General features: G+C 41.9%; 1 protein-coding gene across 3 annotated transcripts in view; it reads left to right on the top strand.

The window, feature by feature from the left end:
- The window catches only part of zmynd11 (zinc finger, MYND-type containing 11), a 176308-nt gene extending 149595 nt beyond the window's left edge, over positions 1 to 26713 (top strand). For 2 of the 3 annotated variants that reach the window (XM_080212720.1, XM_080212702.1), the window contains 5 exons: positions 4402 to 4609; positions 11425 to 11493; positions 14645 to 14917; positions 19356 to 19541; positions 25005 to 26711. In XM_080212720.1, coding sequence (XP_080068846.1) covers positions 4402 to 4609; positions 11425 to 11493; positions 14645 to 14917; positions 19356 to 19541; positions 25005 to 25127 — 859 coding nt within the window. In that variant the 3' untranslated portion in view covers positions 25128 to 26711. Of the gene's footprint in view, positions 1 to 4401; positions 4610 to 11424; positions 11494 to 14644; positions 14918 to 19355; positions 19542 to 25004 lie in introns of all 3 variants that reach the window. The other variant, XM_080212711.1, reaches the window with a different exon arrangement.
- The last annotated feature ends 317 nt before the right edge of the window (positions 26714 to 27030 follow it).

Raw genomic sequence — 27030 nt, 5'->3', positions numbered from 1 at the left:
TGCCTCACAAGAGGTTATTGCAGAAGGTCAGGGGGGCATGGAGTTGGGGGTAGGGTGTTAGCGTGGATAGAGGATTGGCTGTCAAATAGGAGGCAGAGAGTGGGGGTCAATGGGTGCTATTCGGATTGGCGGTTGGTGACTAGTGGAGTGCCCCAGGGGTCAGTGCTGGGGCCTCAGCTTTTTACCATTTATATAGATGATCTGGAGGAGGGAACCGAGTGTATGGTGTCAAAATTTGCTGATGACACCAAGATTGGTGGAACGGCAAATTGTGCAGAGGGTGTGGAGAGTCTGCAGAAGGATCTAGATAGGCTGGGCGAATGGGCCAGGGACTGGCAAATGTGAGGTTGTCCACTTTGGTAGGAATAATGGTAGGAAGGATTATTACTTACGTGGCGAAAAACTGCAGCATGCAACGATGCAGAGGGACCTCGGGGTCCTTGTGCATGAGTCGCAAAAACCCAGCCTGCAGGTGCAGCAGGTGGTCAGGAAGGCAAATGGGATGCTGACCTTCATAGCGAGGGGGATTGAATATAAAAGTAGGGAGGTCTTGCTGCAGCTATACAGGGCACTGGTGAGGCTGCAGCTGGAGTACTGTGTGCAGTTTTGGTCGCCGCACTTACGCAAGGATATTTTGGCCTTGGAGGGAGTACAGAGGAGGTTTACTAGGCTGATGCCAGAGTTGAGGGGGTTGAGCTATGAGGAGAGGCTGAATAAATTAGGCTTGTACTCTTTAGAGTTTAGAAGAATGAGGGGAGATCTCATTGAGACATATAAGATGTTGAATGGGATGGATAGGATAGAGGTGGAGAGGCTCTTCCTGCTCAGAAAGGACAGTAGGACTAGAGGGCACAGCCTCAGGATAAAGGAGGGGGGTGCGGTTTAGAACGGAGTTGAGGAAGAACTTCGTCACTCAAAGGGTGGTGAATCTCTGGAATTCTCTGCCCGTTGAAGTGGTGGAGGCTGCCTCGCTCAATATTTTTAAGACGCGGGTTGATAGGTTTTTGATAGGCAAGGGGATTAAGGGTTATGGGGAGAGGGCGGGAATGTGGAACTGAGCCACGATAGATCGGCCATGATCTTATTGAATGGCGGGGCAGGCTCGAGGGGCTAGATGGCCTACTCCTGCTTCTATTTCTTATGTTCTTATGTTTTATTTGAAAGCCGTCTGATTTCGATGTCAACCTCCATCTGAGGTCACTAATCGTGTGTGTGCCTTCAATTTTACAAATTCTCACCATGAGCCCATTAGATGCAATATGCAACCAAAAGTGAAAATGACTGCTTTAACTACTGGTCATCTGGACGCAAAACGTCGGCTCTTTTCTCTCCTTACAGATGCTGCCAGACCTGCTGACATTTTCCAGCATTTTCTCTTTTGGTTTCAGATTCCAGCATCTGCAGTAATTTGCTTTTGTCCAGATGCACTATGCGTCTCGTGAAATACTTTTACTTTGTCACAATTGTGCCAATTTTCGAACAAGCATTAGTTATAACGTCCAAATCCGATTTTACAAAATGTGCGTTGATTAGACTGCTGAAGTGTTTACATTCTCAGTTCAACTTCAGCATCCATATTTATGGATCAGTGCCCTGTGCCGTTCATTCCTTTCCCATACACACCCTGAAGCACTAAATTACATCTTTGGTTGTTGCTTGCACAATGTGACACTTGTGAGAATGTAATCTGTAACATGATGTGATTCGAATTGTCCGGAAGCAGAGATAGTGTCAAGTGATTTATGTTTGTATTGTTGAATATTAGAAAAAAGGTATAGATTTAAGCTGGTTCAGTTTAGTGTTTGTGTAAATATGGGTTAAGACTCCAGTTAGATTCATGCTAAATAAAGGCGTATGCTGTATAGGGTTTTGGTTTTGTTTCAAACTGTATCTACGTTATGATTTGGGAGCTTATAGCATAAAAAGTGATCTGAGCTTGGAGAAGGACTGAGCCGTTGCTTAGCAAGCAGAGACCACCTTTAAGTTAGACCTTTTGAGTTAATTTTAAGAACATAAGAAATAGGAGCAGGAGTAGGCCATCTAGCCCCTTGAGCCTGCCCCGCCATTCAGCAAGATCATGGCTGATCTGAAGTGGATCAGTTCCAATTTCCCGCTTTCTCCCCATAACCCTTAATTCCCTTGTCTATCAAAAACCTATCTACCCGTGACTTAAATATATTTAGTGAGGTAGCCTCCACCACTTCAACGGGCAGAGAATTCCAGAGATTCAGCACCCTTTGAGTGAAGAAGCTCCTCCTCAACTCTGACCAACTCTGACAAAGACCAAGCTTGAGTGCGAGAGACAAGGCAGCTCTCTCAGTTCTGCCAAAAACAGGAAAATGAACTAATGGAAAGAAAGAAAGCTTCAGAAATGAAACAAAAAGATAATTCTAGAAACCAGGAATGAAGAGAGGTCCCAGTACTTTGAAGGCAAAGGGACAAAAGGAATTCGAATTTGAATCAAGGTACAGTTGTTTAAGTTAAAGACAGCTGAAAAGTGCAGACCTGGGGAAGTTGGCTCATAAAAAGCCAGATATCTAAAGCGAGTTAGTGACTGTAGTAGTCCCTCTGAAACTGTAATGTTCTGTCAGCATGGCTGAATACCTGAAAAATTGTGTGGAAGCTTGAATGCATATGGCAATTCAAGACAGTGGAATACTGAAAGGAGAGTTAGAAATTGATCCTTGTTGAAAACAGCTAAATGAAAACATTGTTTGGAAAAAGGATTGTAAGACCAGTCTTGACAAGACTTCTAAGACAAGTGGAGTTTGGGAAATACTCATGTGGAAACCAAAGTCCAGTGAGGCCAGTTGGCTCAGTGTAATCATCGCATGGGAGGATTTGAAGAGAAATCAAAAATTTCAATTGGGTGATATGTGTGACTTGGTTTCAGAGTAGGCTTTGTCTATTGGTTTACAGGGACTGTGTATTCACTGAGAACATCATAGCATAAGATATCTTCTGTAACTCCATGTTATCCTTAAAATCTGCATACATTTACGAAGGTGTGGGAATGAAGGAGCATCGTCATCAAACTTTTACGTTGAATACATTTTTTTCTGTTGTTCAAAGCTAATTGGTAGTCCTGAAACTCTGTTCATCCTTTTCTAAAACAAAAGAAACAATTAAGGCCTTTGTGCCAGAGTTCCATTCTGGGATATTTCCATCCAGTAATAGCAACTGGGATTGTAACACAATATAGTGAAAACCTGATGGCATTGAATCACTAAGGCAGATGGGAACTCAGCCGTTGATGGATAAATACCTTTAGCATTAAGAAGACTATTGATAGTCTTGTTGAACAAGTGTGTCTGTATTGTTTATATTGATTAGCTATCTAAGTGTACTAGAGTCTTCCAGTTAGTAATTTCCATGTCTTTAGTTTGTTAATTCCATTTAAATGACACTAGAACAAACCAATGTTAGTGGCAGCTGAAGAATCCATAGCTTAATCTTGTCTATCACAGCCCCTCGCTGTAGTGTTTTACCAAATCCATATTGTAATGAACCTTAATAATTAGTCGATATCTATTTCAAACTGCAGTCTAGTGTTGGATAAGTTTGGATTTTGTCATGAGATTGGCACTGGAGCTGCACTACACGAATTAGTGCTGTTCAGCGCAGTGGTGTTTGGTAATCGTAATCATATTTGAAATGCTGCAGCTACATGGCAGTGTTCGGTTTTATCAGGCAGGTCTAGTTTAATGCTTGCAGCTTTTGATGCTCCCACTCATGAGACTCTGCAAAGCCACTTCGCCTGAAGTTTTGTTCTTCGGAGGTCAAACACCATTAACGATGCTTCTGATCAGAATTATGGTGGCATGTGTTAGGCCATAGTGGAAGATAAACTAGATGGGCATACCTTCGACACAAACTAGTGCAGTATTTCTGTACTCAGAAATCAGGATGGGTTTTGTGAGCAACCCAATACTAAAATTGCCTTTCATCACACCCTGTTACTGCCATCCATATTTAGAAGAGGAATATTGGGTAAAATTAAATTGTGATCATTCTTCTTTCAACCAAATCAATTTTATTTCCTTAATGAGTCAAAATAAAGAAGATAAAGTTATAATGGTGTGTGTCCAATTTTCAATTTATTCCATTGAATAAGTTTAGACGAAGCTAGTTCGCTGTTCTGCAGTTTAACCAGCCATTGAAAGACCTATGAGTACAGCCCTGATTTATTCTCTCCTTTTTAGTAGCTCCTTGTGGTAGATGCATTTGGTTGCTCCCTAAGAGGGGATGTCTGTGATCAGAGATTTGCCATTTGTGAAGCCACTGGCATAAACTTCATGAACATTACTTAAATATGGAAAACAACATTTGATAAAGATAGAAGTTTAGCTTAATGCTGCACTACTAATGGTTATATATGATAGATGGACTTTTTGGTTACAGGGCATGGATTCCATCAGAGAATATCCAGGATATTGGTGTTAATGTTCACCAGCTGACAGTAAAACGGAGTCTTGGTTGGAAGAAAGCCTGTGATGAGCTTGAACTGCACCAGCGCTTTGTCCGTGAAGGAAGGTTCTGGAAGAGTAAAGCAGAGGATAAAATGGAAGAAGAAGCAGAATCCAGCATCTCTTCCACAAGTAATGAGCAGGTACGTTTTGCATGTAAGTGCTAATTCATTTGGGTTTTTTTTCCCCCCGTTATTTTGAAATGTCATTAGGAGGTATTCTGAAGCCTGAAAGTTACTTTTAAATGCAAATAATATTCCTGATGGCTTAAAGAACACCCCACACAGGCCAAGGAGGAATCCAAATTTGATTCATTTTCTTTGCTGGATAGACACCTTGCTTACTCCAGTCGTTTGGAGCGTGGTGATTGGCCTATGCTTTCTGGTCAGGAAAAGGTAAAAACAGCCAGATTGCTGTCCACTGGCACCTCTGAAGAAATATCAAGTGATTTCAGCATCTGACTGGATCAAATAGCTTGCTAATGTTCCTTGTCCAGACTCTCGGGGCATAATGCTAGTACTTATGCATCAACCCTGTGGAACATAAGAAATAGGAGCAGGAGTAGGCCATCTAGCCCTTCGAGCCTGCCCTGCCATTCAGTAAGATCATGGCTGATCTGTCGTGGCTCCGTTCCACATTCCCGCCCTCTCCCCATAACCCTTAATCCCCTCTCTTATCAAAAACCCATCAACCCGCGTCTTAAAAATATTTAGCGAGGTAGCCTCCACCACTTCAACAGGCAGAGAATTCCAGAGATTCACCACCCTTTGAGTGAAGAAGTTCCTCCTCAACTCCGTTCTAAACCGCCCCCCCTTTATCTTGAGGCTGTGCCCCCTAGTCCTACTATCCTTTCTGAGCGGGAAGAGTCTCTCCACCTCTATCCTATCCATCCCATTCATCATCTTATACGTCTCAATGAGATCTCCCTTCATTCTTCTAAACTCTAACGAGTACAAGCCTAATTTATTCAGCCTCTCCTCATAGCTCAACCCCCTCAACTCGGGCATCAGCCTAGTAAACCTCCTCTGCACTCCCTCCAAGGCCAAAATATCCTTGCGTAAGTACGGCGCCCAAAACTGCACACACTACTCCAGCTGCGGCCTCACCAATGCCCTATACAGCCGCAGCAAGACCTCCCTACTTTTATATTCAATCCCCCTCGCTATGAAGGCCAGCATCCCATTTGCCTTCCTGACCACCTGCTGCACGTGCAAGCTGGGTTTTTGCGACTCATGCACAAGGACCCCGAGGTCCCTCTGCACCATCGCCTGCTGCAGTTTTTCGCCACGTAAGTAATAATCCTTCCTACCATTATTCCTACCAAAGTGGACCACCTCACACTTGCCAACATTAAATTCCATTTGCCATTTCCTGGCCCATTCACCCAGCCTATCTAGATCCTTCTGTAGGAAGGAACTGCCTTGGAGAGAGAAAACAAAATTATATTGAAGAAAAAGTATGTTGACTGGTATTGGACTTACAATCTTGAGGTTGAGTTCAGGCCTCACCAAAGGCAAGCTGTGGAACTAAACAAATGAATTTGTCATATGGAGCTAGAAGGAAGGCCCAATAGACTTGCCATATTGTCAACATGAACGTGATTCACCAGTGTCGGTCAGGTAATTGTTGACTTCAAAACTTTTTTCGCCAGCTTATTTACACTGACAATCTTTATTTATGGCTTTGTGTTGGCTGTTATGGTTTTAATGATGACCTTTGGTGAAGTAAGTTTAAATTAAATTTCTGCTTTGTTGTATCCTGAAACATGACTCTGTTGGCCTTAGTTCCTCATATGAAATATGCACAAGCCTGATTTTTTTTCTCTTATAATTCAGAATTGGCATCTTCCAGTGGCCTCCTCCATTGCCCTTGGTTGGACTCACTATAACGTATCACCATCAAGGATTTCTCTTTGCTGTCTCCATATTATTTTCTCTATCGTCCTGAATCAGTCATTTGTCCCCTCTCCAATTCATCTAAATGCTGTCCCTTGCAACATCATCCTAAGCCTTGAATCAACTTGCACCTGCACATTTGTAAGTCCCAGTTCCACCTCTGTACCAGCTCTCTCAACTCTTCCACTGTCTATGTGCTGTCAGATTACTTGTAGGATGTCAGTCTTGAAAGAGCTTTCAATTTCCCCCAGTTAAATTGAGAACATTAAAGTCATGTTCTTCATCTTCTCCTCAAACTTCCTACTGGCACCACTAATTCCATCCCATTCCTCAGCCACTGCTTCAGAATGAACCAGACTGTTCTTAATTTTTGCATTCTTTTATCACTTTAAACTTCTGACCCTATGTCATCTTTCTCCCAACATCTCTGTAATATCACTGGCCTCAACCTATCTGTTGCTGAAACTTTCATCTACTACATCTCTGTCATATCCAGGCTCAACTCTCTGTCTTCTGTACAGTCTTTCACGTTCAGCTCATTCAAAACTAGCTCACTTGTCATTCATTGTTAATCTCCATTGACTCCTAGTTCCCCAATGCCTCCAAATTAAAATCTGTTATTGGAAGTTAGTGCAGTGTAGGAAATGGGCAGCAGATTTCTAAGTGAGCCACTGATTGGCTGCACAACAATATCTGACGTTAAGGATGACTGACCCCTGCTCCTTTTCCTTCCACATAAGGAAGCACCTGGTTTCTGCTTAACAATTCCCCTGGTCGGGATGTACTCGTATCTGGAGAAATCATGGAAACCAATTTTACTGGCTTCTGGCTCATTCTCCTATTGGCAGAATTTTAAAATAAATTACCTTAGATGCAGGCACATAAGTAGATCTTTTGATGTTTCAAAATATCCTTCCAAAAACAGGTCAACAGGCATGGGTACAGGTCGTTACCATTTTGAGATGTCACCTGCTTCTGACTCCAAAGTGTGTGTGTATGTCTTAAATTCCCATGCATCTTTGTAACACAGTCCATATTGCCTGTTTCATCCCATTGCCCAGTTACAAGGCCAGTAAAACGTGTTTGTAGAAAGAAAAATTAGGGCTGACTACTATTGTGAATCTAGAATGTAATGGCTGAAAAGTTGAATATATGCAAGAACATGATTTGTGGAGCCGCAGAAATGGGTCTTATATACTAGGTTCACTTGTACACTAAAATTTTCAGTAAACATCTGAAAATGCTGAGAACATTGATTCAACAAAAAAGCAATAATGGAAGAAAATAAAATTCTTGGATAAAACAGAACTTAGTATTTAAGTTACAAAAAATTTATGCACATGAGTGATGAAGAGATAGAGTTGGCCAGATTTCATCTTGAACCAAACGAATAAAGTTGCTTTAGCTTCATCGACCCCTCAGAATTCCTAGTTATATATAGTCATTATACCTGCAGTAGGGAACTGCTAGTAAAGCTTTTTATTCTGCTTTTAGTGATTTCTGAACATCGCATCTGAGGAAAGATATTGTGGCTTTGACAGGGGTGCAGTGCAAATTCCCCAGACACATACTGGGCTATAAGGACTTAGATTATGTAATTGGGTTGCATGAACAAGACTTGTATTGCCTTCAGTACAGAAGATTGAGGGCTGATTCAATTGAGGTGGTGTTTAAAATGATTAAAGGATTTGATAGAGATTTCCCTAGTAGGGAGGTTCAGAAAAAGGGGATGTAAGCAACATTCTTTCTAATTATGTTTTGGAGCACGAGGGTGTCTCTTTAAGTGCATTCCACCTTTGTAGTTGTTTGGCACAGACACAGTACATAAAAGGGGCCAACGTATACAAACTGCATGGGGACTTTCACTGGCTGCGTAGCTTATGAAGAACATTGGACATAACCTTAAAATTAGAACTAGACCATGATGTGGTGTGTTGTATACACAGAGTATTGAATCATTGTGCCAAAACACTGTTGAGGTTAGATTAATTGAAAATTTTAAAACTGAGATTGATAGATCCTTGTTGGGCAAAAGAATTAAAGGTTACAGAGCCAAGGCAAGTAGAATGAAGAAAATAGGACTGGGTCAGCTGTAACAGCTGGCTTTAAATGTTTCAAGGATCAAGATACATTTATTTTAAGGAATGATATTTGTATGTATTCCAGCACGATAATGCAGATGAGCCAGCAGAAGAGACTCAAGGGAGGCTGAATGGCCTGCTCCAGTTCCCAAATATGAGCAGTATTAATAATTACTCGCTCATAGCTGTGACTTGATATCAGGAAATAATGCCATTAACACAACTGACCACCAGAGTAATTGCAAGATGAATTGTCTTCAAGTGCCTCAGAATACGTCAGAAGTTCAAAGAGAAAAGCTTGGCCCGTTTCCAAACATTACCTAAGATCCAATGTGATTTCGCTACCTTGACAGCACTCCAAAGTATTTTTGTATTGAAAATGTATAACACACTATTAGAGCAGTATTATTAGGTATTCAAGTTGTTTTGGAGCTGCAGGATGATGGATGAGAAAAATGATTGCAACAAAAAAATGAGCTGAATCAGTGAAATATGATGCTCAATTTATATAACTTTGGTGTTACTGTATTATAGTGTTAGAGGATTTTTTTGGTAATGTAGATTGTTTAACCGCACCGCTAAAAATATCAATGTTTGTTTTCAGTTTTAAATGACTGTTTTTATGAAGCCAGGATCAAAAAGTGGTGCCTTGCCTAAGCAAAATAAGAAGTTGCATTCTGCGGGATACTGAATAGCAGATTGTTGATTCCTGATGCTTCCATCTATACGTAGTTCTCCAGTTCAGTTCTTTTCCATCAATAATCCAATTTATTGCCAGTATTACTAATACAATTACAGTCCTAAGTTGCCTCATTTGCTTAAGTTAACAGCAGCCACAGTCCAGCTGTTTTGTGCAATCAAGCCTTTATGCTAAAGTTCTTAAGAGTGCTGGAACTGATACAAAAACATCAGCTGACTGCCCTCCTTTTCCAGAAATGTCAAAGTTACCAGTGTAGCCATAAAAATAAAATTTGATAGCAAATCTCCTAGCTTTACCTCCAGCAGAGGAATAAAAATGTAGAATTATTTAAATCAAAATGGCCAGCTGCACCATTGGCATACAACCTAAGATCATCACTTAAAAAATCCTTAGCCTTTTGAGCATGATTATGTAGAATCATAGAATCCCTATAGTGCAGGAGGTGGCCATTCAGCCCCGTCAAGTCTGCACCAACATCTTAGTCATGCTCTATCATAAGAACATAAGAAATAGGAGCAGGAGTAGGCCATCTAGCCCTTCGAGCCTGCCCCGCCATTCAGTAAGATCATGGCTGATCTGTTGTGGCTCAGTTCCACATTCCCACCCTCTCCCCATAACCCTTAATCCCCTTGCTTATCAAAACCTCATCAACCCACGTATTAAAAATATTTAGCGAGGCAGCCTCCATCACTTCAATGGGCAGAGAATTCCAGAGATTCACCACCCTTTGAGTGAAGAAGTTCCTCCTCAACTCCGTTCTAAACCGCCCCCCATTTATCTTGAGGCTATGCCCCCTAGTCCTACTGTCCTTTCTGAGCAGGAAGAGTCTCTCCACCTCTATCCTATCCATCCCATTCATCATCTTATATGTCTCAATGAGATCTCCCCTCATTCTTCTAAACTCTAACGAGTACAAGCCTAGTTTATTCAGCCTCTCCTCATAGCTCAACCCCCTCAACTCCGGCATCAGCCTAGTAAACCTCCTCTGTACTCCCTCCAAGGCCAGAATATCCTTGCGTAAGTGTGGCGACCAAAACTGCACACAGTACTCCAGCTGTGGCCTCACCAGTTCCCTATACAGCTGCAGCAAGACCTCCCTACTTTTATATTCAATCCCCCTCACTATGAAGGTCAGCATCCCATTAGCCTTCCTGACCACCTGCTGCACCTGCAGGCTGGGTTTTTGCGACTCATGCACAAGGACCCCGAGGTCCCTCTGCACCGTCGCCTGCTGCAGTTTTTCTCCACGTAAGTAATAATCCTTCCTACCATTATTCCTACCAAAGTGGACCACCTCGCACTTGCCAACATTAAATTCCATTTGCCAGTTCCTGGCCCATTCGCCCAACCTATCTAGATCCTTCTGCAGACTCTCCACACCCTCCGCGCAATTTGCCGTTCCACCAATCTTGGTGTCATCAGCAAATTTCGACACCATACACTCGGTTCCCTCCTCCAGATCATCTATATAAATGGTAAATAGCTGAGGCCCCAGCACCGACCCCTGGGGCACTCCACTAGTCACCAACCGCCAATCCGAATAGCACCCATTGACCCCCACTCTCTGCCTCCTATTAGACAGCCAATCCTCTATCCCTGCAATCCCACAATTTACCCCACTAACCCCCCCCTAATCTACACATCTTTGGACACTTGGGGCAATTTAGCATGGCCAGTCCACCAAACCAGCACATCTTTTGGACTGCGGGAGGAAATTGGAGCATCCAGAAGAAATCCACGCATACACAGCAGAACGTCACCCAAGGCAAGAATTGAACCTGGATCTCTGCCACTGTGCAGCAGCAGTGCTTAACCACTGTACTGCCGCTGCCGTCGCCACCATCTCCTCTCCCGCCCGCCCGCCACAGCACCCCCCCCCCCAATGTATATTATCATATATAAGTTTGACAAACCCACAGTTTGCAACCGATGTTTATTACATTCATGTGATCTCCAGTACTGTGATTGTGGAACAAGCAAAATGTCCTTCCTTTGGCTAAACATAAATATGGGTAGAATTCTGCTCCATGCTGTGATCGCATATTTTAAAACTAAAAATTAGATTGACGTATTATTCAGTGTGACTGTGCTGTTACAAAACCCCAGTCAGATTAGAAGCTCAGTGTTTGCTTTCTGAAGGTAGCTTTGCTATGAAAAGGGGTGGAAGCAATTGCAGAATATTTCCATTCCCAAGACTCTCTTTTCAGTCCTAATAAGGTGAGACATTACAGCTGATCTTTGTGGAGAACCTATATTGACGTGATGTATGCTGTATTTTATAGCAGAAAAGCACACAAGAACCCAGGAGCAAGAAATCCAGACGGAATCAACATTCAGATGCCAAAGATGAAGTAAGCTCAACCAGAAATACAATGGGGAAACTATAATTGTATTAGCCAGAATTACATTTGAGAATACTGAATTGTTAATAATTGCACTCGTTATGCAGATAAATATGAAGTATTTCCTAGGAGGCTGAAAACACGAGTTAGGTGGAAATTGCAACTTAGCAGACTGCTTGCACTGGTTGTCCTCCATGCAAGCAGTTGTCTTAACCCATTTATTTGCCTGTTCTGTTTCTATGCCTTTCTTATTTTACCCCCTCTAACATATTATATAATCCACTTGTCTAACATTGATGCCTCAATCAGTAACTCAAGTACAGTAGTCATTTCATGTCCTCCTAAGTAAAAACACTCGTCTTGCTCTATGTCCCAAAACTCTTGCACTTCATCTTGCATAGAAACATAGAAGATAAAGCAGGAGGAGGCCATTTGGCCCTTGAGCCTGCTCCGCCATTCATTACAATTATGTTTGATCGTCTAATTCATAGCCTAATCCTGCTTTCTTCCCCATAACCTTTGATCCCATTCGCTCCAAATGCTATATCTAGCTGCATCTTGAATACATTCAATGTGTTGACCTCAACTATTTCTTGTGGTAATGAATTCCACAGGCTCACCACTCTTTGGATGAAGAAATGTCTCCTCACCTCCATTCTTAATGGTCCACCCTGAATCCTCAGACTGTGATCCCTGTGATCCCCCACCTTCGGGAACATTCTCCTTGCATCTACCCTGTATAGTCCTGTTAGAATTTTATAAATCTGTATGAGATCTCCCCTCATTCGTCTGAACTCCAGCAAAAACAATCCTAACCTAATCAATCTCTGCTCATACATCAGTCTAACTATCCTTGGAATCAGCCTGGTAAACCTTCACTGCACTCCCTCGAGAGCAAGAATATCCTTACTCAGAAAGGCGACCAAAACTGCACACAGTACCTGAGATGTGGCCTCACCAAGTCCCATATAATTCCAACAACATATCCCTGCTCCTATACTCAAAAGTTTCGCAACAAAGGACAACAGACCATTTGTTGTCTTTACCGCCTGCTGCACCTACATGCTTACCTTCAACAACTGGTGCACAAGGACACCCATGTTTCGCTGCACACTCCCTTCTCCTAATTTGCAGCCATTCAGGTAGTAATCTGCTGCCTTGTTTTTTGCTTCCAAAATCCAATAACCTCTCATTTATCCTGTCACAGTTTTACAGCTTGTCCTTGACCATGCTGCCCTTTTTTTTAAACCCCTAAACTAGACCCAATTGCCCGTAATTGGCCCATATCCCTCTATACTCATCTTACCCATATAACTGTCTAAATGCTTCTTAAAAGACAAGATTGTACCCGCCTCTACTATTATCTCTGGCAGCTTGCTCCAGACACACACCACCCTCTGTGAAAAAATTCCCCTCTAGACACTTGTGTATCTCTCCCCCCTCACTTTAAACCTATGCCCTCTAGTTTTAGACTCCCCTACCTTTGGGAAAAGATATTGACTAGCTGATTGATGCCCCTCATTATTTTATACACCTCCATAAGATCACCCCTCAGCCTCCTATGCTCCAGAGGAAAAAGTCCCAGTCTATCCAGCCTCTCCTTATAAATCTTTGCCTTTATAAATCGGAGTATCGAGTATGAAAGATGGAGTGTTACGGTAAGGTTATATAAGGCATTGGTGAGGCCAAATTTAAACTGTTGTGTACAGTTTTGGTCACCTAGTTACAGGAAGGATATAAATAAAGTTGAAAGAGTGCAGAGAAGGTTCACGGGGATGTTGCTGGGACTTGAGGAGCTGAGTTACAGAGAGAGATTGAATAGGATAGGACTTTATTCCCTGGAGCATAGCAGAATGAGGGAAGATTTGATAGAGGTGTAAAAGATTTTGATGGGTGTAGATCGAGTGAATGCAAGCAGGCTTTTTCCACTGAGGCTAGGGGAGAGAAACAGGGCACTGGTTAAGGGTGAAAGGAGAAAAATTTAAAGGGGATATTAGGGGGTGGCTTCTTCACGCAGAGTGTTGGGAGTGTGGAATGAGCTGCTGGATAAAAGTGGTAAATGCAGGGTCACTTTTAACATTTAAGACAAATTTGGACGGGTACATGGATGAGAGGGGTGTGGAGGAATATGATCCAAATGCAGGTCATTGGGACTAGGCAAAAAATGGTTCGGCACAGACAAGAAGGACCAAAAGGCCTGTTTCTGAGCTGTAATTTTCTTTGTTCTATGGTTCTATAACTCAATCCATCAAGTCCTGATAGCATCCTAGTAAATCTTTTCTGCACTCTTTCTAGTTTAATAATATCCTTTCTATAATAGGGTGACCAGAATTGTGCACAGTATTCCAAGTGTGGCCTTACCAATGTCTTGTACAGCTTCAACAAGACGTCTGAACTCCTATATTTAATGTTCTGACCAATGAAACCAAGCATACTGAATGCCGCCTTCACCACTCTGTTCATCTGTGACTCCACTTACAAGTAGCTATGAACATGTCCCCCTGGATCTCTGTTCTGTAACTCTCCCCAGCGCCCTATCATTAACTGAGTAAGTCCTGCCCTGGTTCAGTCTACCAAAATGCATCACCTATTAAATTATACTGCATCTGTCATCGATTAGCCCCCTCACTCAACCCGTTCAGGTCATGCTGAAGGATCTCTGCATCCTCATCACAGTTCACCCTCCCACCCAACTTATATCAAAGTTTGCAGATGATGCTTTTACATTTTGTTCCCTCATCCAGATCAGTAAAATTCCACCTTCCAGCACTTGGTCCATTGCCTTGTATGTCTGAGTATTACAGTGACTGTAGTTCTTAGTTTATGCTATGCAAACTTACAAGTTTATGCATTTTTTTGTGCTATTTATAGAGTGCAAACTAGGAAATGGAGTGATTTTGAAATCTTTATTCATTCCATGTCTAACATACAAGGGCATTCTATCCCACCTGATCTATATAGTAAGCCAGAAAAGTTGTGTGGATGTTAAAATTAGTTGACAAACTTGCTCAGACCATAGACCTAAATCTAGCCAATGTCTTTCCTCGCTACGTGTATATGTTGTTGAACATGTGCGAAGAATTTTGTCTGCAAGGATGGAAATGGGAGGGGAAAACATATTTAAATCTTAAGTGTTTGTGCTTTCTCTCTTTCTGCTCAGGAACCAGAACCTGAAATTGAGGCTGTTAGTTCGAGCCAAGAAATACCTACAGTGCCACCCCAAACCGAGAAGGTTTCAATTGCAACACAAACAAAGAAGTTAAGTGCCTCCTCACCAAGAATGTTACATCGGAGCACCCAGACTAATAATGACATCCCCTGTCAAAATATGTGCCATGAAAAGTACACCAAAATATTCAATGATTTTAAGGAACGTATGAAAACGGAGCATAAAAGGGAGACTGAACGAGTTGTGAGAGAAGCACTGGAAAAGGTAAAGAACAATATTGGCTCAAACTTCTAATCTTCCTCAACCCAATCTGCACTGCTCCAGTTCTAGCCTCTTGTGTATGTAGTTATTTTAATCGTTCTATCATTGATGGTTGCACCTTGCATCAGAAGGTTAGGGGGCATGGAGTTGGGGGTAAGGTGTTAGCGTGGATAGAGGATTGGTTGTCTAATAGGAGGCAGAGAGTTGGTATCAACGGGTGCTATCCTGATTGGCGGTTGGTGACTAGTGGAGTGCCGCAGGGATCGGTGCTGGGGCCTCAACTATTTACCATTTATATAGATGATCTGGAGGAGGGGGCTGAGTGTAGGGTATCGAAATTTGCTGATGACACGAAAATAAGTGGAAAAGCAAATTGTATGGAGGGTGTGGAAAGTCTGCAGAGGGATCTAGATAGGCTGAGCGAGTGGGCGAGGACCTGGCAGATGGAATACAATGTTAGCAAGTGTGAGGTTATCCACTTTGGCAGGAATAATGGTAGAAGGGATTACTATTTAAAGGGCGAAAAGCTGCAGCATGCTACGGTGCAGAGGGACCTGGGGGTCCTTGTGCATGAGTCGCAAAAACCCAGTCTGCAGGTACAGCAGGGATCAAGAAGGTGAATGGGATGCTGGCCTTTATAGCGAGGGGGATAGAATATAAAAGCAGGGGGGTCTTGCTGTGACCGTACAGGGCACTGGTGAGGCCGCAGCTGGAGTACTGTGTGCAGTTTTGGCCGCCACACTTGCGCAAAGGATATTTTGGCCTTGGAGGGAGTGCAGAGGAGGTTCACTCGGCTGATACCGGAGATGAGGGGGTTGGACTATGAAGAAAGGCTGAATAGACTGTGTCTGTACTCGTTGGAGTTTAGAAGGATGAGGGGGGATCTTATAGAGACGTATAAGATAATGAAAGGGATGGATAGGGTAGAGGTAGAGAGATTCTTCCTGCTCAGAAAGGACAGCAGGACTACAGGGCACAGCCTCAAGATAAGGGGGGAGCAGTTTAGAACGAAGTTGAGGAGGAACTTCTTCACTCAAAGGGTGGTGAATCTCTGGAATTCTCTGCCCGTTGGAGTGGTGGAGGCTACCTCGCTAAATATATTTAAGACACGGGTAGATAGGTTTTTGATAAGCGAGGGAATTAAGGGTTATGGGGAGAAAGCGGGAAAGTGGAACTGAGCCACTACAGATCAGCCATGATCTTATTGAATGGCGGGGCAGGCTCGAAGGGCTAGATGGCCTATTCCTGCTCCTATTTCTTATGTTCTTAGTTACCTAGTCTCTTGGAATACCATTCCTGAACTTCTCTACCTCACTTTCCTCCTTAAAAGCTTACTTCTTTGACCTCACCTTTGGTTATCTGATATCTCCTACAAAAGTAAAATACTGCACCTGCTGTAAATCTGAAATATCAAAATGCTGAAGAATACACAGGACAGGCAGCATCTGTGGAATGAAACATTTAATGTTTCAGATCAGTGGCCTTTCACTGAACTCTGTGGAGCGCCTTGGGACATTCATTATTTTAAAGGTGCTTTATAAATACAAGTTGGTGTTGTTACCATTGCTGCTGTAGCCCTTGCTACCATCAGCATTTCTTCTAGGTGGTGTTCAACATGGAGGGGTGCTTATCAGTTGAGGGTAGATGGTAGGTGATGATAAGGAAGTCTCCTTGCCCATGTTTGATCTGATAACATAGAAATTCATGGGGTCTGTTATCACTTCATTTCAACTGTAAGTATCACTGCTGGGGCTGCTCTGCCGTGGGGAAGACATAGGCAATGTCTGATCTTGACAGGAAGTATGATTTTGAAAGTATGACTGCTAGGCTATGACTTGACTAGTGTGAGACAGGTCTCTCAATTTTGACATTATTGCCCAGATATTAATGACTTAATAGGATTGTCTGGACTGGGTATGCCTTGCTGTGTAGCAATGCTTGGGTTGATGCTAGGGGGTCTGTCTGGTTTTACACTGACAATGTATTTTTGTAGCAGTTTTTGATAGAATTGATTGGCTTCCAAAGGCATCAAGACTCAACCACATTTCTGTGGTACTGGAGTCACACTTGCTAGGGCAAACAACTTTCTGGCCTCTCAGGGAATTAAGGGATATGAAGAGTGGGTGGGAAAATTGAGTTGAAGTCCCAACATCAGCCATGATTGCATTGAGTGGCTCACTGTGCTGTGTGGTCTAACCCTCCTACTTGTATTCTCATGTATAAACCAAACAAGACCAGAATGGCCATTTTTCTTTGCTGAAAGACATTAATGAGCCAGTTGAGTTTTTACTCCAATCTGGCAGATTGATAGTCACTATCACTGTTACAAGCTTTCTTTCAGATTGAAGCAGTCAATTTTAGTAATTACAGCTGCAGAGGTACAGTTTGAACTTGTGTTTCCAGATCATTAGTCCAGGTCTCTGGATTGCTGGTCTAGTAACATTTCTGCTATGCTACCATATCTCCAAAGTGGATAATTGAGTGTACAGTGTAATGAAATATTGGGATTTATTTAAAACACAATTAGATGTGTTAATAACTAATAGGAGGGATGGGCCAAATGGCATTTTAGCAGATATTTCTTTAAAAAAACTTGCATTTTTACAGCATCTTTCACAACCACAGCATGTCCCAAATATTTTACAGGAAACTTGACAGCCAATTTTTATAAAACAAGCTCCCAGATAATCTCCCAGATTGAGTGTTAAATATTAGCTGATCTTGGACTTCGACTCAATTTTCCCATCCACTCGTCATATCCCTTAATTCCCCAAGAGGCCAGAAAGTTGTCTGTCCTAGCCTTAAATGTGACTCCTGAGTCACAGAAATGTGGTTGACTCTTAACTGCCTTTGGAAGCCAATCAATTCTATCAAAACCGCTACAAAAATACATTGTAAGTGTAAAACCAGACGGATCCCCTAACACCAACCCAAGCATTGCCACAGACATGAGCACAGCATACCCAGCCCAGTCAACCTTATTAAGTCATTAATATCTGGGCAATGATGTCAAAATTGAAAGAACTGTCTCACACTAGTAGCTATGGGATCTTTTGTACCCAGCTGAGAAGGCACGTGTGCCCTCATTTTAACAACTCACCTGAATGCCGGCACCTCTGACAGTGCAACACTCCTCAGTACTGCACTGGAGTGTAAGCTTTAGTTTTGTGGGTTCAAACACAGGCATGTTGGGTTGAATGGCTTCTTGTGCCACATCATTCTATGATGATGAAGTGAAGTCCTAGAGTAGAACTGGAACCCCTAAGCTTCTGACTAATAAGAGTGCTACCAATTTAGCCAGTCATGCTCTTATTCTGGTGGAGGTGACTGGGGACTATTTTCTGAGCAAGTAAGTGCTTTAGGAAGTATTCTAAAATAAGTATTTTAATGTTTAAGTCGTCAAGCATTATTAATTTTAAAACCTGTTGCTCTTTTGTTAGCAGACCAATTTTATTTTATTTGGAACAGTATGTAGAGTAGCCCAATTTCTCTGGAACAGTGGAGTTTCAAATCTTGAGAAATCCACTTTGCTAATCAAGAGTGACATATAGCAGCCGTAACAATGTAGTTTATAATTTCGATAAATATATCAGTTTAATTAGAATAAAGTTTAAAGCTAAAATTTATTAGTGTCACAAATAAGTTTACATCAACACAGCAATGACATTACTGTGAAAATTCCCTAGTCCCACACTTTAGCACGGCCAATGCACCGAACCACCATACCTCTCGAACTGTAGGAGGAAACCCACACAGACGGGGAGAATGTGCAATCTGCCCACACACACATACACACTGACCCAAGCCAGGAATTGAACCCAGATCCCTGACACTGTGAGGCTAACCACTGTGCCACCGTGCCACCCATAGATTGAACGTTTTAAATTTAATATCCGTTACCAGCTATTACTGTACTACGTACTCAAACCAGCCATAATATTGTTTCAGATTCTAGTTCACCAATGTTGAAAAGCCCCCAAAAATTTGTGATAATGTCCAGATGGATAGTAGCTGTATTTCTATTTGATGTTTTACCAGTAAAACACACGAGCATGTAAAAGATTTTGAAATGCTTTTAGCAACTGTAATTTTTCCCATTTTCTGTCTTATTCAGTATTTTAACATTATTTCATCCCTGTGTAATTTATTTTATGTTTGAAATTTTGCATCTTTTCCTGTGTTATATTCAGTCTGCCCTTCCTTTTGGGAGGTAGGCTCCATCTCCCAAATACGGTTCCTCATTTGCTGAAAACCTGTTCCAAAGGAAAGCTGCTTTTCCAGCTAATTAGTGAATTGGACATTACAGTTAAGGCTGGAGAGAGTGTCCTGGTCACCCTCTGATGTCTGGGAAGATGTTTGTTTATACACAAAAAGAAACAGCTGCCTAACACGTTTAAATGGTTTTATTGAGCTTTCTTGCATTTTGCTCCTTAACGTCTAGCTGCGCAGTGAAATGGAGGAAGAAAAACGCCAGGCAGTGAACAAAGCTGTCGTCAACATGCAGGCCGAGATGGACAGAAAGTGTAAGCAAGTGAAGGAAAAGTGCAAAGAGGAATTCATGGAAGAGATCAAGAAACTGGCCACACAGCACAAGCAGTTCATCTCCCAGACCAAAAAGAAGCAATGGGTGAGTAAGAAAATGATTCGGAAGGCATCAGCTACATCAAGTTGATTGATTGAATGGATGATTTGTAGGTTGAGCAATTTAGCACTCAGTTGGCCTATTACTTTCATTGCCGTAAGCAGTCTCTCAACACCAGGTTAAAGTCCAACGGGTTTATTTGGCAGCACAATCTTTGAGTCTCGCTCCTTACTGTGCTTACCGCAGTCCAACACCAGCATCTCCACATCGTGACTTTCATTGCCAGCAGAACCTTTTATACTAAGCCATGTTACTTAAGCGTTGACTCATGCTATTGAGGTGAGTGCAGAAATTCAGGTGGAAGGATTTGATGTAAACTGCTGAAATGTGATGCCTTATGAATCACTTGCCCCAGTTGCCTTTTTGCACAAATAATGGCTTGTCCCATGTTGATGCATGTATTCTCCTTCCTGTTATCGATGACAAATTAACATTCTTCTTCTCACTGGTAAATACAAGTATTTATTTCCCACCGGAACATTGTTCAAGGTCTTGTGTTTAGCTCAATCATTTGCCAGGCCTTGTGTTGTATTGAACTCCATTTCAGTTGAGTTTCCATCTTCTCCATAATGCTACTGAGGTTGTAGCAACAGACAATAGCAGTGATGCATAGGCTTTAATATCAATAACCTCTTGAAAAACAAGGAGAAAATGTCTCACATGATTACTGTGACTATTGGATTGTACAGGATTATGAAGAACACTTCTCTTTGATGATTAAAGAGCTAGTGGCAATAATTTTACCTGAAATAAAGACAAAATGCTGGAAAAACTCAGTTATGGGAGCATCTGTGGCGAGTGAAACAGAGTTGACGTTTTGAGTCCAATGGGACTACTTCAGGTGTCTCAAAAAAGAGTTGATTGTTTATGTAGAGCTGAATCTCAAACCTTGGGCAGTGTTAGATCAGTCTGAATGCAGAGCAGCATGTTACTTCTGTGGAGTTAGACTTGAAATGGAGGAAACAATCCTTTTGGATTGAATGAATTCTACAATTCATTTTGTAGAAGATGGAATGGCAATTTTGGATGAATGTTTTAGTCATATTCCTCAAGATATTGATGTAATGTGGAGCCATACCAATCTTCCTGTTTCTCGACACAAACATTTGGCCAGCCTAGAAGCAGTTGTTATTCCTGTGAGGCCTCTGCTTTTGGTTCAAGAATCCCTCTACTAATAAAATTCAGAATACAAAATAGAACAAAGTTGTTGCATGCTGTTTTGCAGAAAATGTACATGAGAGTCTAATTTTTAAAATGTTTCCCGTATTTGTCATTTCTTGAAACAGATTGCTTTTTTGGAGTTAGCTTGGAGTTATTTCCAAGATTTTTTTTTACACCTTGCTTTAAAGGATCACTTCAAGAACATCCTCTTTTTGTTTCATGAAATGGACTTGGAATTCAAATCCAACTTTATTCCAACTCTTTGAGTTTTAAACCTGGTATCTATCAAACCTGTGATCAACTCTCACTCTGCAGAGTGGATGCAAATTCAATCACTGGCTGTAGTTTCAGTTAAATCATTCATCCAAAATCTACTTGAAGTAAGAAGTTAAAATTAATTTGCTTTATTTTCCTAGAGGCAAACTCAAAATATCAGGTAGAATTTGCTAATTACTATTTTATATTAATCAAATAAAAGCTTTATGTAATGTTTTCCAATTTCTTGAATCTGTGTTCACAAGGGGAAAAAATAGCCGAATGTCCCTGAGTTATCAGCCTGGTAGTGGCGACCTTCAAATGATGCTGATCAGACTTGAGCTGCACTTGCTTCAGAAAAGTTTGAAATGAAGGTGACATCTGCAGCGTTGTTTGAAACAACTGCCACACTTCTAAGGATAATTGCATTGATTTACTGACTGAGAATGATGCACCATTTTGGGTAGGGAGAGCCTGCTAGGCAGTACGGTGGCCCAGTGATTAGCACCGCTGCCTCACAGAGCCAGGGACCCAGGTTTGATTCCTGGCTTGGGTCACTGTCTGTACGGAGTCCGCACATTCTCTTTGTGTCTGAGTGGGTTTCCTCCAGGTGTTCCGGTTTCCTCCCACAGTCCAAAGACAGGCTGGTTAGGCACATTGGCCATGCTAAATTCTCCCGAATAAGTGTACCCAAACAAGTGCCTGAGTGTGGCAACTGGGAAATTTTCACAGTAACTTCACTGCAGTGTTAACGTAAGCCTACTTGAGACTAATAAATAAACTTTACTTTGGTGTGTTGGGAATGCTAGAATTAAGTAAGATTCTTGACTTGATGCTTTGTAGTTTTTAAGTTTAGATTCCAATAGACTTCCATTTTACACCATCACTTTGACATGAGGTAGAATGACTGTCCTTGACAGCAAGGCAGCATTTGACTGACTATGGCATCAAAGAGCCCTAGCAAAATTGGAATCAGGAAATTTCCTCCACTGGTTAGAGACATACCTGGCACGGAGGAAGATGGTTATGGTGGTTGGAGGACAGTCATCACTGCAGGAGTCCCTCAGGGTGGTGTCCCTGGCCCAACCATCTTCAGCTGCTGTATTAATGACCATCCCTCCATCATAAGGTCAGAATTGGGGGTGTTTGCTGGTGGCTGCACAATGTTCATCATTTGCGACTCCTCAGATACTAACACAGTCCATGTCCAAATGCAGCAACACCTGGAGAATATCCAGGCCTGGACTGGCAAGTGATAATAACATTTGCCCCACACAAGTACCAGGCAACGACCATCTCCAAAGAGGGTCTAACCATCGCCTCTTGACATTCAATGCATTGCTGTTGCTGAATCCTCCACCATCCACATCCTGGGGGGTTACCATTAACCAGAAATGAACTGGACTAGCTGTTTAATACAAGAGCAGGTCAAAGGCTAGGGATTCTGCAGTGAGTAACTCACCTGATTTCCCAAGCCTATCCACCATCTACAAGGCACAAATCAGGTGTGTAATGGGGTACTCTCCATTTACCTGAGTGCAGCTCCAACATTCAAGAAGTTCGACACCATCCAGGACAAAACAGCCTGCTTGATTGCTATCCCTTCTACAAACACTCACTCCTTCCACCACCGATGAACAGCGGTAGTAGTGTGCACTGTCAACAAGATGCACTGCAGGGACTCATCAAGGTTCCTTAGGCAGCACCTTTCAAACCCCATGACCGCTACCATCTAGAAAGACGAGAGCAGCAGATGCCTGGGAACATCACCAAGCCACTCACCATCCTGACTTGGAAATATATCAACGTTCCTTCGAAATCGCTGGGTCAAAATCCTGTAACACTCCCTCCCTAATGGCATTGTGGGTGTATCAGCACCTTGGGGACTGCAGCAGTTCAAGAAGGCAGCTCACCACTTTCTGAAGAGAAACTAAGGATGAGCAGTAAATGCGGTTGAGCCAGTGACACCCACATCCCATAAATTGAGTTTGGGGAAAAAAAACAGGGCAAACTCTCCAGTGACTGGAATTATACCTGACAGAGGAAAATGGTTGTGATTGGTAGAGGTCAACATCCTAGCCTGAGGGCATTTCTCCCAGAATGCTTCAGCAGCGTTAAAGGCCAAACCATGTTCACTTGCATGATCTGTAACCTTCTCTGCATCAAAAGGTTAGAAGTAAGTTATATTGTCCAGCTTGATTTACAATTCCTCAAACCTGGGGTATGGAAGAATAGTGGTTGTTACTGGAAAGTAACAATATCCTATGGAACAAAAACAAAACGCTGAAAAATCTCAGCAGGTCTGGCAGCATCTGTGGAGGGAGGACATAGTCAACGGTTCGAGTGAGGGTGACCCTTCGCCAAAGCTAATAGATGTTGGCGATGTTGTCTTTCAGGGGTGGCATGGTGGCACAGTGGTTAGCACTGCTGCCACTCAGCGCCGAGGACCGAAGTTCAAATCCCTTGTCTGTGTGGAGTTTGCACATTCTCCCCACATCCGTGTGGGTTTCCTCCGGGTGCTCCAATCACCTCCCACAGTCTGAAAGACATGCTGGTTTGGTGCATTGGCCATGCTAAATTCTCCATCACTGTACCCGTGCTGGAGTGTGACGACTGGAGGATTTTCACAGTAACTTCATTGCAGTGTTAATGTAAGCCTACATGTGATGATGATAAATAAACTTTAGGCTCTATCAGGGGATGCAGAAGATCCTAAGGGACCACTTGAAGAGCAGGCCCATTTTAATCTTCGACCAGCATCACCAAAATAAATTAACCGATCATTTATCTAGTTACTTGTTGTTGGACTTTATGCCTAGATTGCTGTTTCCTAACAAAAACACAGTTACTGCGCTTCAGTCAATCCAATTTTTTTTAAGCGTTTGGCGTGTCCTGACGTTAACGGTGCTCTACAAATAAGTCTTTATTAAAGAAAGACTTGTTTCAGGAACCTGCCCACAGGACTTGTGGTTGTATTCCACTTCGGAAAATTCATCTAACAAAAAGTCCTTCATCTTTATTTAGGGGAAATAATTGGCCAGTGTTATTTGTGGGATTTTTTTTAGGAGTAAGGGTAACTATGCAAATGCAGAATTGCCATTTCTACTTAAAAATCAACAACAAAACCAAACACTTTGCTTTGTAATGACTCAGTTGTAGTTGCAACAGAGATCAGCTTCATCAACCTTAAAAAAAAATTCGCTGACTCAAGAGATGTGCTAAATTTAAGAAGCAGTATTTGAAATGGATTCACATTTTCTTACCGTTCATCTTCAAGGCACTTATGTACATCAGAGCCCTCTAGTGGTGGTTTCCTGTAATACATCTTTAAGATGCCATTTTCAAAGCCATTGTGTATGTTCAAATTCACTGAAGAACTCCAGATGTAAGGTTCACAACTGCTGCCGGTATATCTCACTGGTCAGATCTAGTGAATATTCATTCTGATGCCCCATGTCGTCATAGCCCACTGGAATGTGGGCAATATGCATATAAAATCCAATTATTTTATAGACTAGAATAGAATCCCTATAGTGCAGAAGGAGGCCATTTGGCCCATCAAGCCTGCATCAACTACAATGCAACCCAGGCCCTATCCCCTGTAACCCCACATATTTACCCTACTAATCTCCCTGACGTCCGCCTAACACTAAGGGGCAATTTAGCATAGCCATTCAACCTAACCCGCATACCTTTGGATTGTGGGAGGAAACTGGAGCACCTGGAGAAAACCCACGCAGACACAGGAGAATGTGCAAACTCCACACAGACAGTGACCCAAGGCCGGAATTGAACCTGGCTTCCTGGTGCTGAGAGGCAGCAGTGCTAACCACTGTGCCACCGTGCTGCCCCACTTTTCATTATCTGAAACAAAATGGCTCAGGATTGCAATTTTTATGCTTTCACCCGCTGCCCACTAGCAACCCATCAGGTAATGTATGGGAAGGGAAAGTTTAACCACTTCCTCTGACTGAAAATGCTGCTGGCTGGTCTTCAGGTAGTGTAAGTAATCCTCTTGTCTTCTCTCTCCAGTGCTACAATTGTGAGGAAGAAGCAATGTACCACTGCTGCTGGAACACCTCGTACTGCTCCATCAAATGTCAGCAGGAGCACTGGCATGCTGAGCACAAACGAACCTGCCGTCGGAAAAGATGAGAGTGCTCTCCTCAGCAACAGCCATACTAGGAAACAGAGATAACTTCCTTTTTTTCACAGACTGTGCTGGTTTTATTTCAGAGCCACATTTCTGTGAATCTTTCTTCCCATTTGCACCAGCATTTTAATCTACAAAGCTTAGTTTCCCTACCCACCCCACCCCCTCCCCCAACCCACCCACCCAGTATAATCAGTTAGCCGAACCAAGTTGATCTGTGTTAATTTTAACCAGATACCTTTTTGTGTGTTTTTTAAACTTCTTTTACATCCGTGGTCGTGATCAGTACTTCGGGACAGGGTTGACACAGCAGGTAGTAAACCTGCTTTAAAAAAAATAACTGTTAATATTTCCCAACTCTGCTTTTTTATATTTTTCTTACGTATGCTACTTTTATTAATGAAAAAAAATTGAATGTTGATCATGTATTAAAGCAGGGAAATGGGATTTCTAATGAGCTGGACCTTAGAGATGGAATGAACATTTAGTTCTGGTTTTGTAATTTGCACATTTCTTTTTTTTCCTAACCCAAATGAGTCCACACGCATGTAAAATTGCCAAATACTACCTTTATGTACCAGTAGGTATGAACAGAAAAATTACAGTGAAATTTGCTTTCTGCACCAGTGTTCACTGAATATCTGTGCAGATGTCTGTCTCGCAGTTGAATTGTATAAAATAAAATGAAGCACTTAGTTTTTTTCTCAGCAGCTGTTAGGTTTTTGGATCGTAATTAGCTATTGCTGCCTGTTTGCTTACAGTCCTTGTCACCCTAGACAGAATTATGTAACTGCATGTCGATCCATTTATAAAAGGCATTGTGATTGTGATGGGTCTGTACCTTGCTGAGTGTCTGGTACAAAAACACATACCAGTAAATGTTTTGTGGTATTGCAGAAAACGGAAAATAATTTAAATATAGAATCATTCCAAAGGCTGTTTAAACATTTTACTAGTAGCTGCATGAAAGTAAGACACGTGTAACTTTGACTGTTCTGTTTTCATGTCTTGGTGACACCATTGCACCTTTTTTCACATTATGCAGTATAAACACTCTATTAAACATGACTGTGGCCTGATTTTGTTTTAAATTATCACTAAATTAACCCTGCTTTGGATTGTTTTAGATGCAGCATTAAAAATCAATTCATAGCTAAATGCAGTTGCCATTTGTAACTCCATCATGTAAGGTTTAGCCACTCTGCACATTTTATTCATTTTAGTGTGGCATCACATGGCAGTTCAATTAGGACATGGCAAATTCTGGGCTTTTTTGTAAGTTTTTCTTACTGGCAATATATTAAATCATCTGTGTTTACATTGGGCAATAAATGTATTTCAGAGATGTACTTTGAATGTTTAACTTTTGGTGTTTATTTATATATAAATATCTAAAATAAAAATAATTGGCAAGGATTGATGCAATGTCGTCTTCCCATCCGGAGAGGTGGGCCCACTTTGGCTGATAATTGAGCAACTTAATCCATGTACTATTCAAGCAGCTACATTTGCCAACAGCAAGATCTTACTGCAATCCTTACTATCCAGAACGATGGAGATTCCAAGTCAACTTGTTTTAACTTTTTTTTATTTTTAATTTACTTAAAGGTTTGTTTTACCAGTTGGCTTTTGATTTCTATGGCTGATTCCAAGCAATTTATAAGGTAAATCTTTGCTTCAATTATGTTAACCCCACCTGAAATAATTTCCCTTTTATTTATTTTGCATTTTCCTCTTTGTATTGTACTGGGAAATTATACTTTCGTCTGGATTGGTCTGTGGAATTGCCTTATTTGTTCTTAAACTTACCTTTATACTTTTAGTGCTTTCTTTCCCATCACCCTCGAGTCCCCCTCATCTGGCATTTTTAGCATTCTGTTCCACCTCGAGTCTCATGTCGCTAAC

This window comes from Carcharhinus amblyrhynchos, chromosome 2 (assembly GCF_965287045.1).
Source record: "Carcharhinus amblyrhynchos chromosome 2, sCarAmb.v2.hapA, whole genome shotgun sequence".
Taxonomy (NCBI): Eukaryota; Metazoa; Chordata; class Chondrichthyes; order Carcharhiniformes; family Carcharhinidae; genus Carcharhinus; species Carcharhinus amblyrhynchos.
This window is presented reverse-complemented; position numbering and strand designations above follow the sequence as displayed.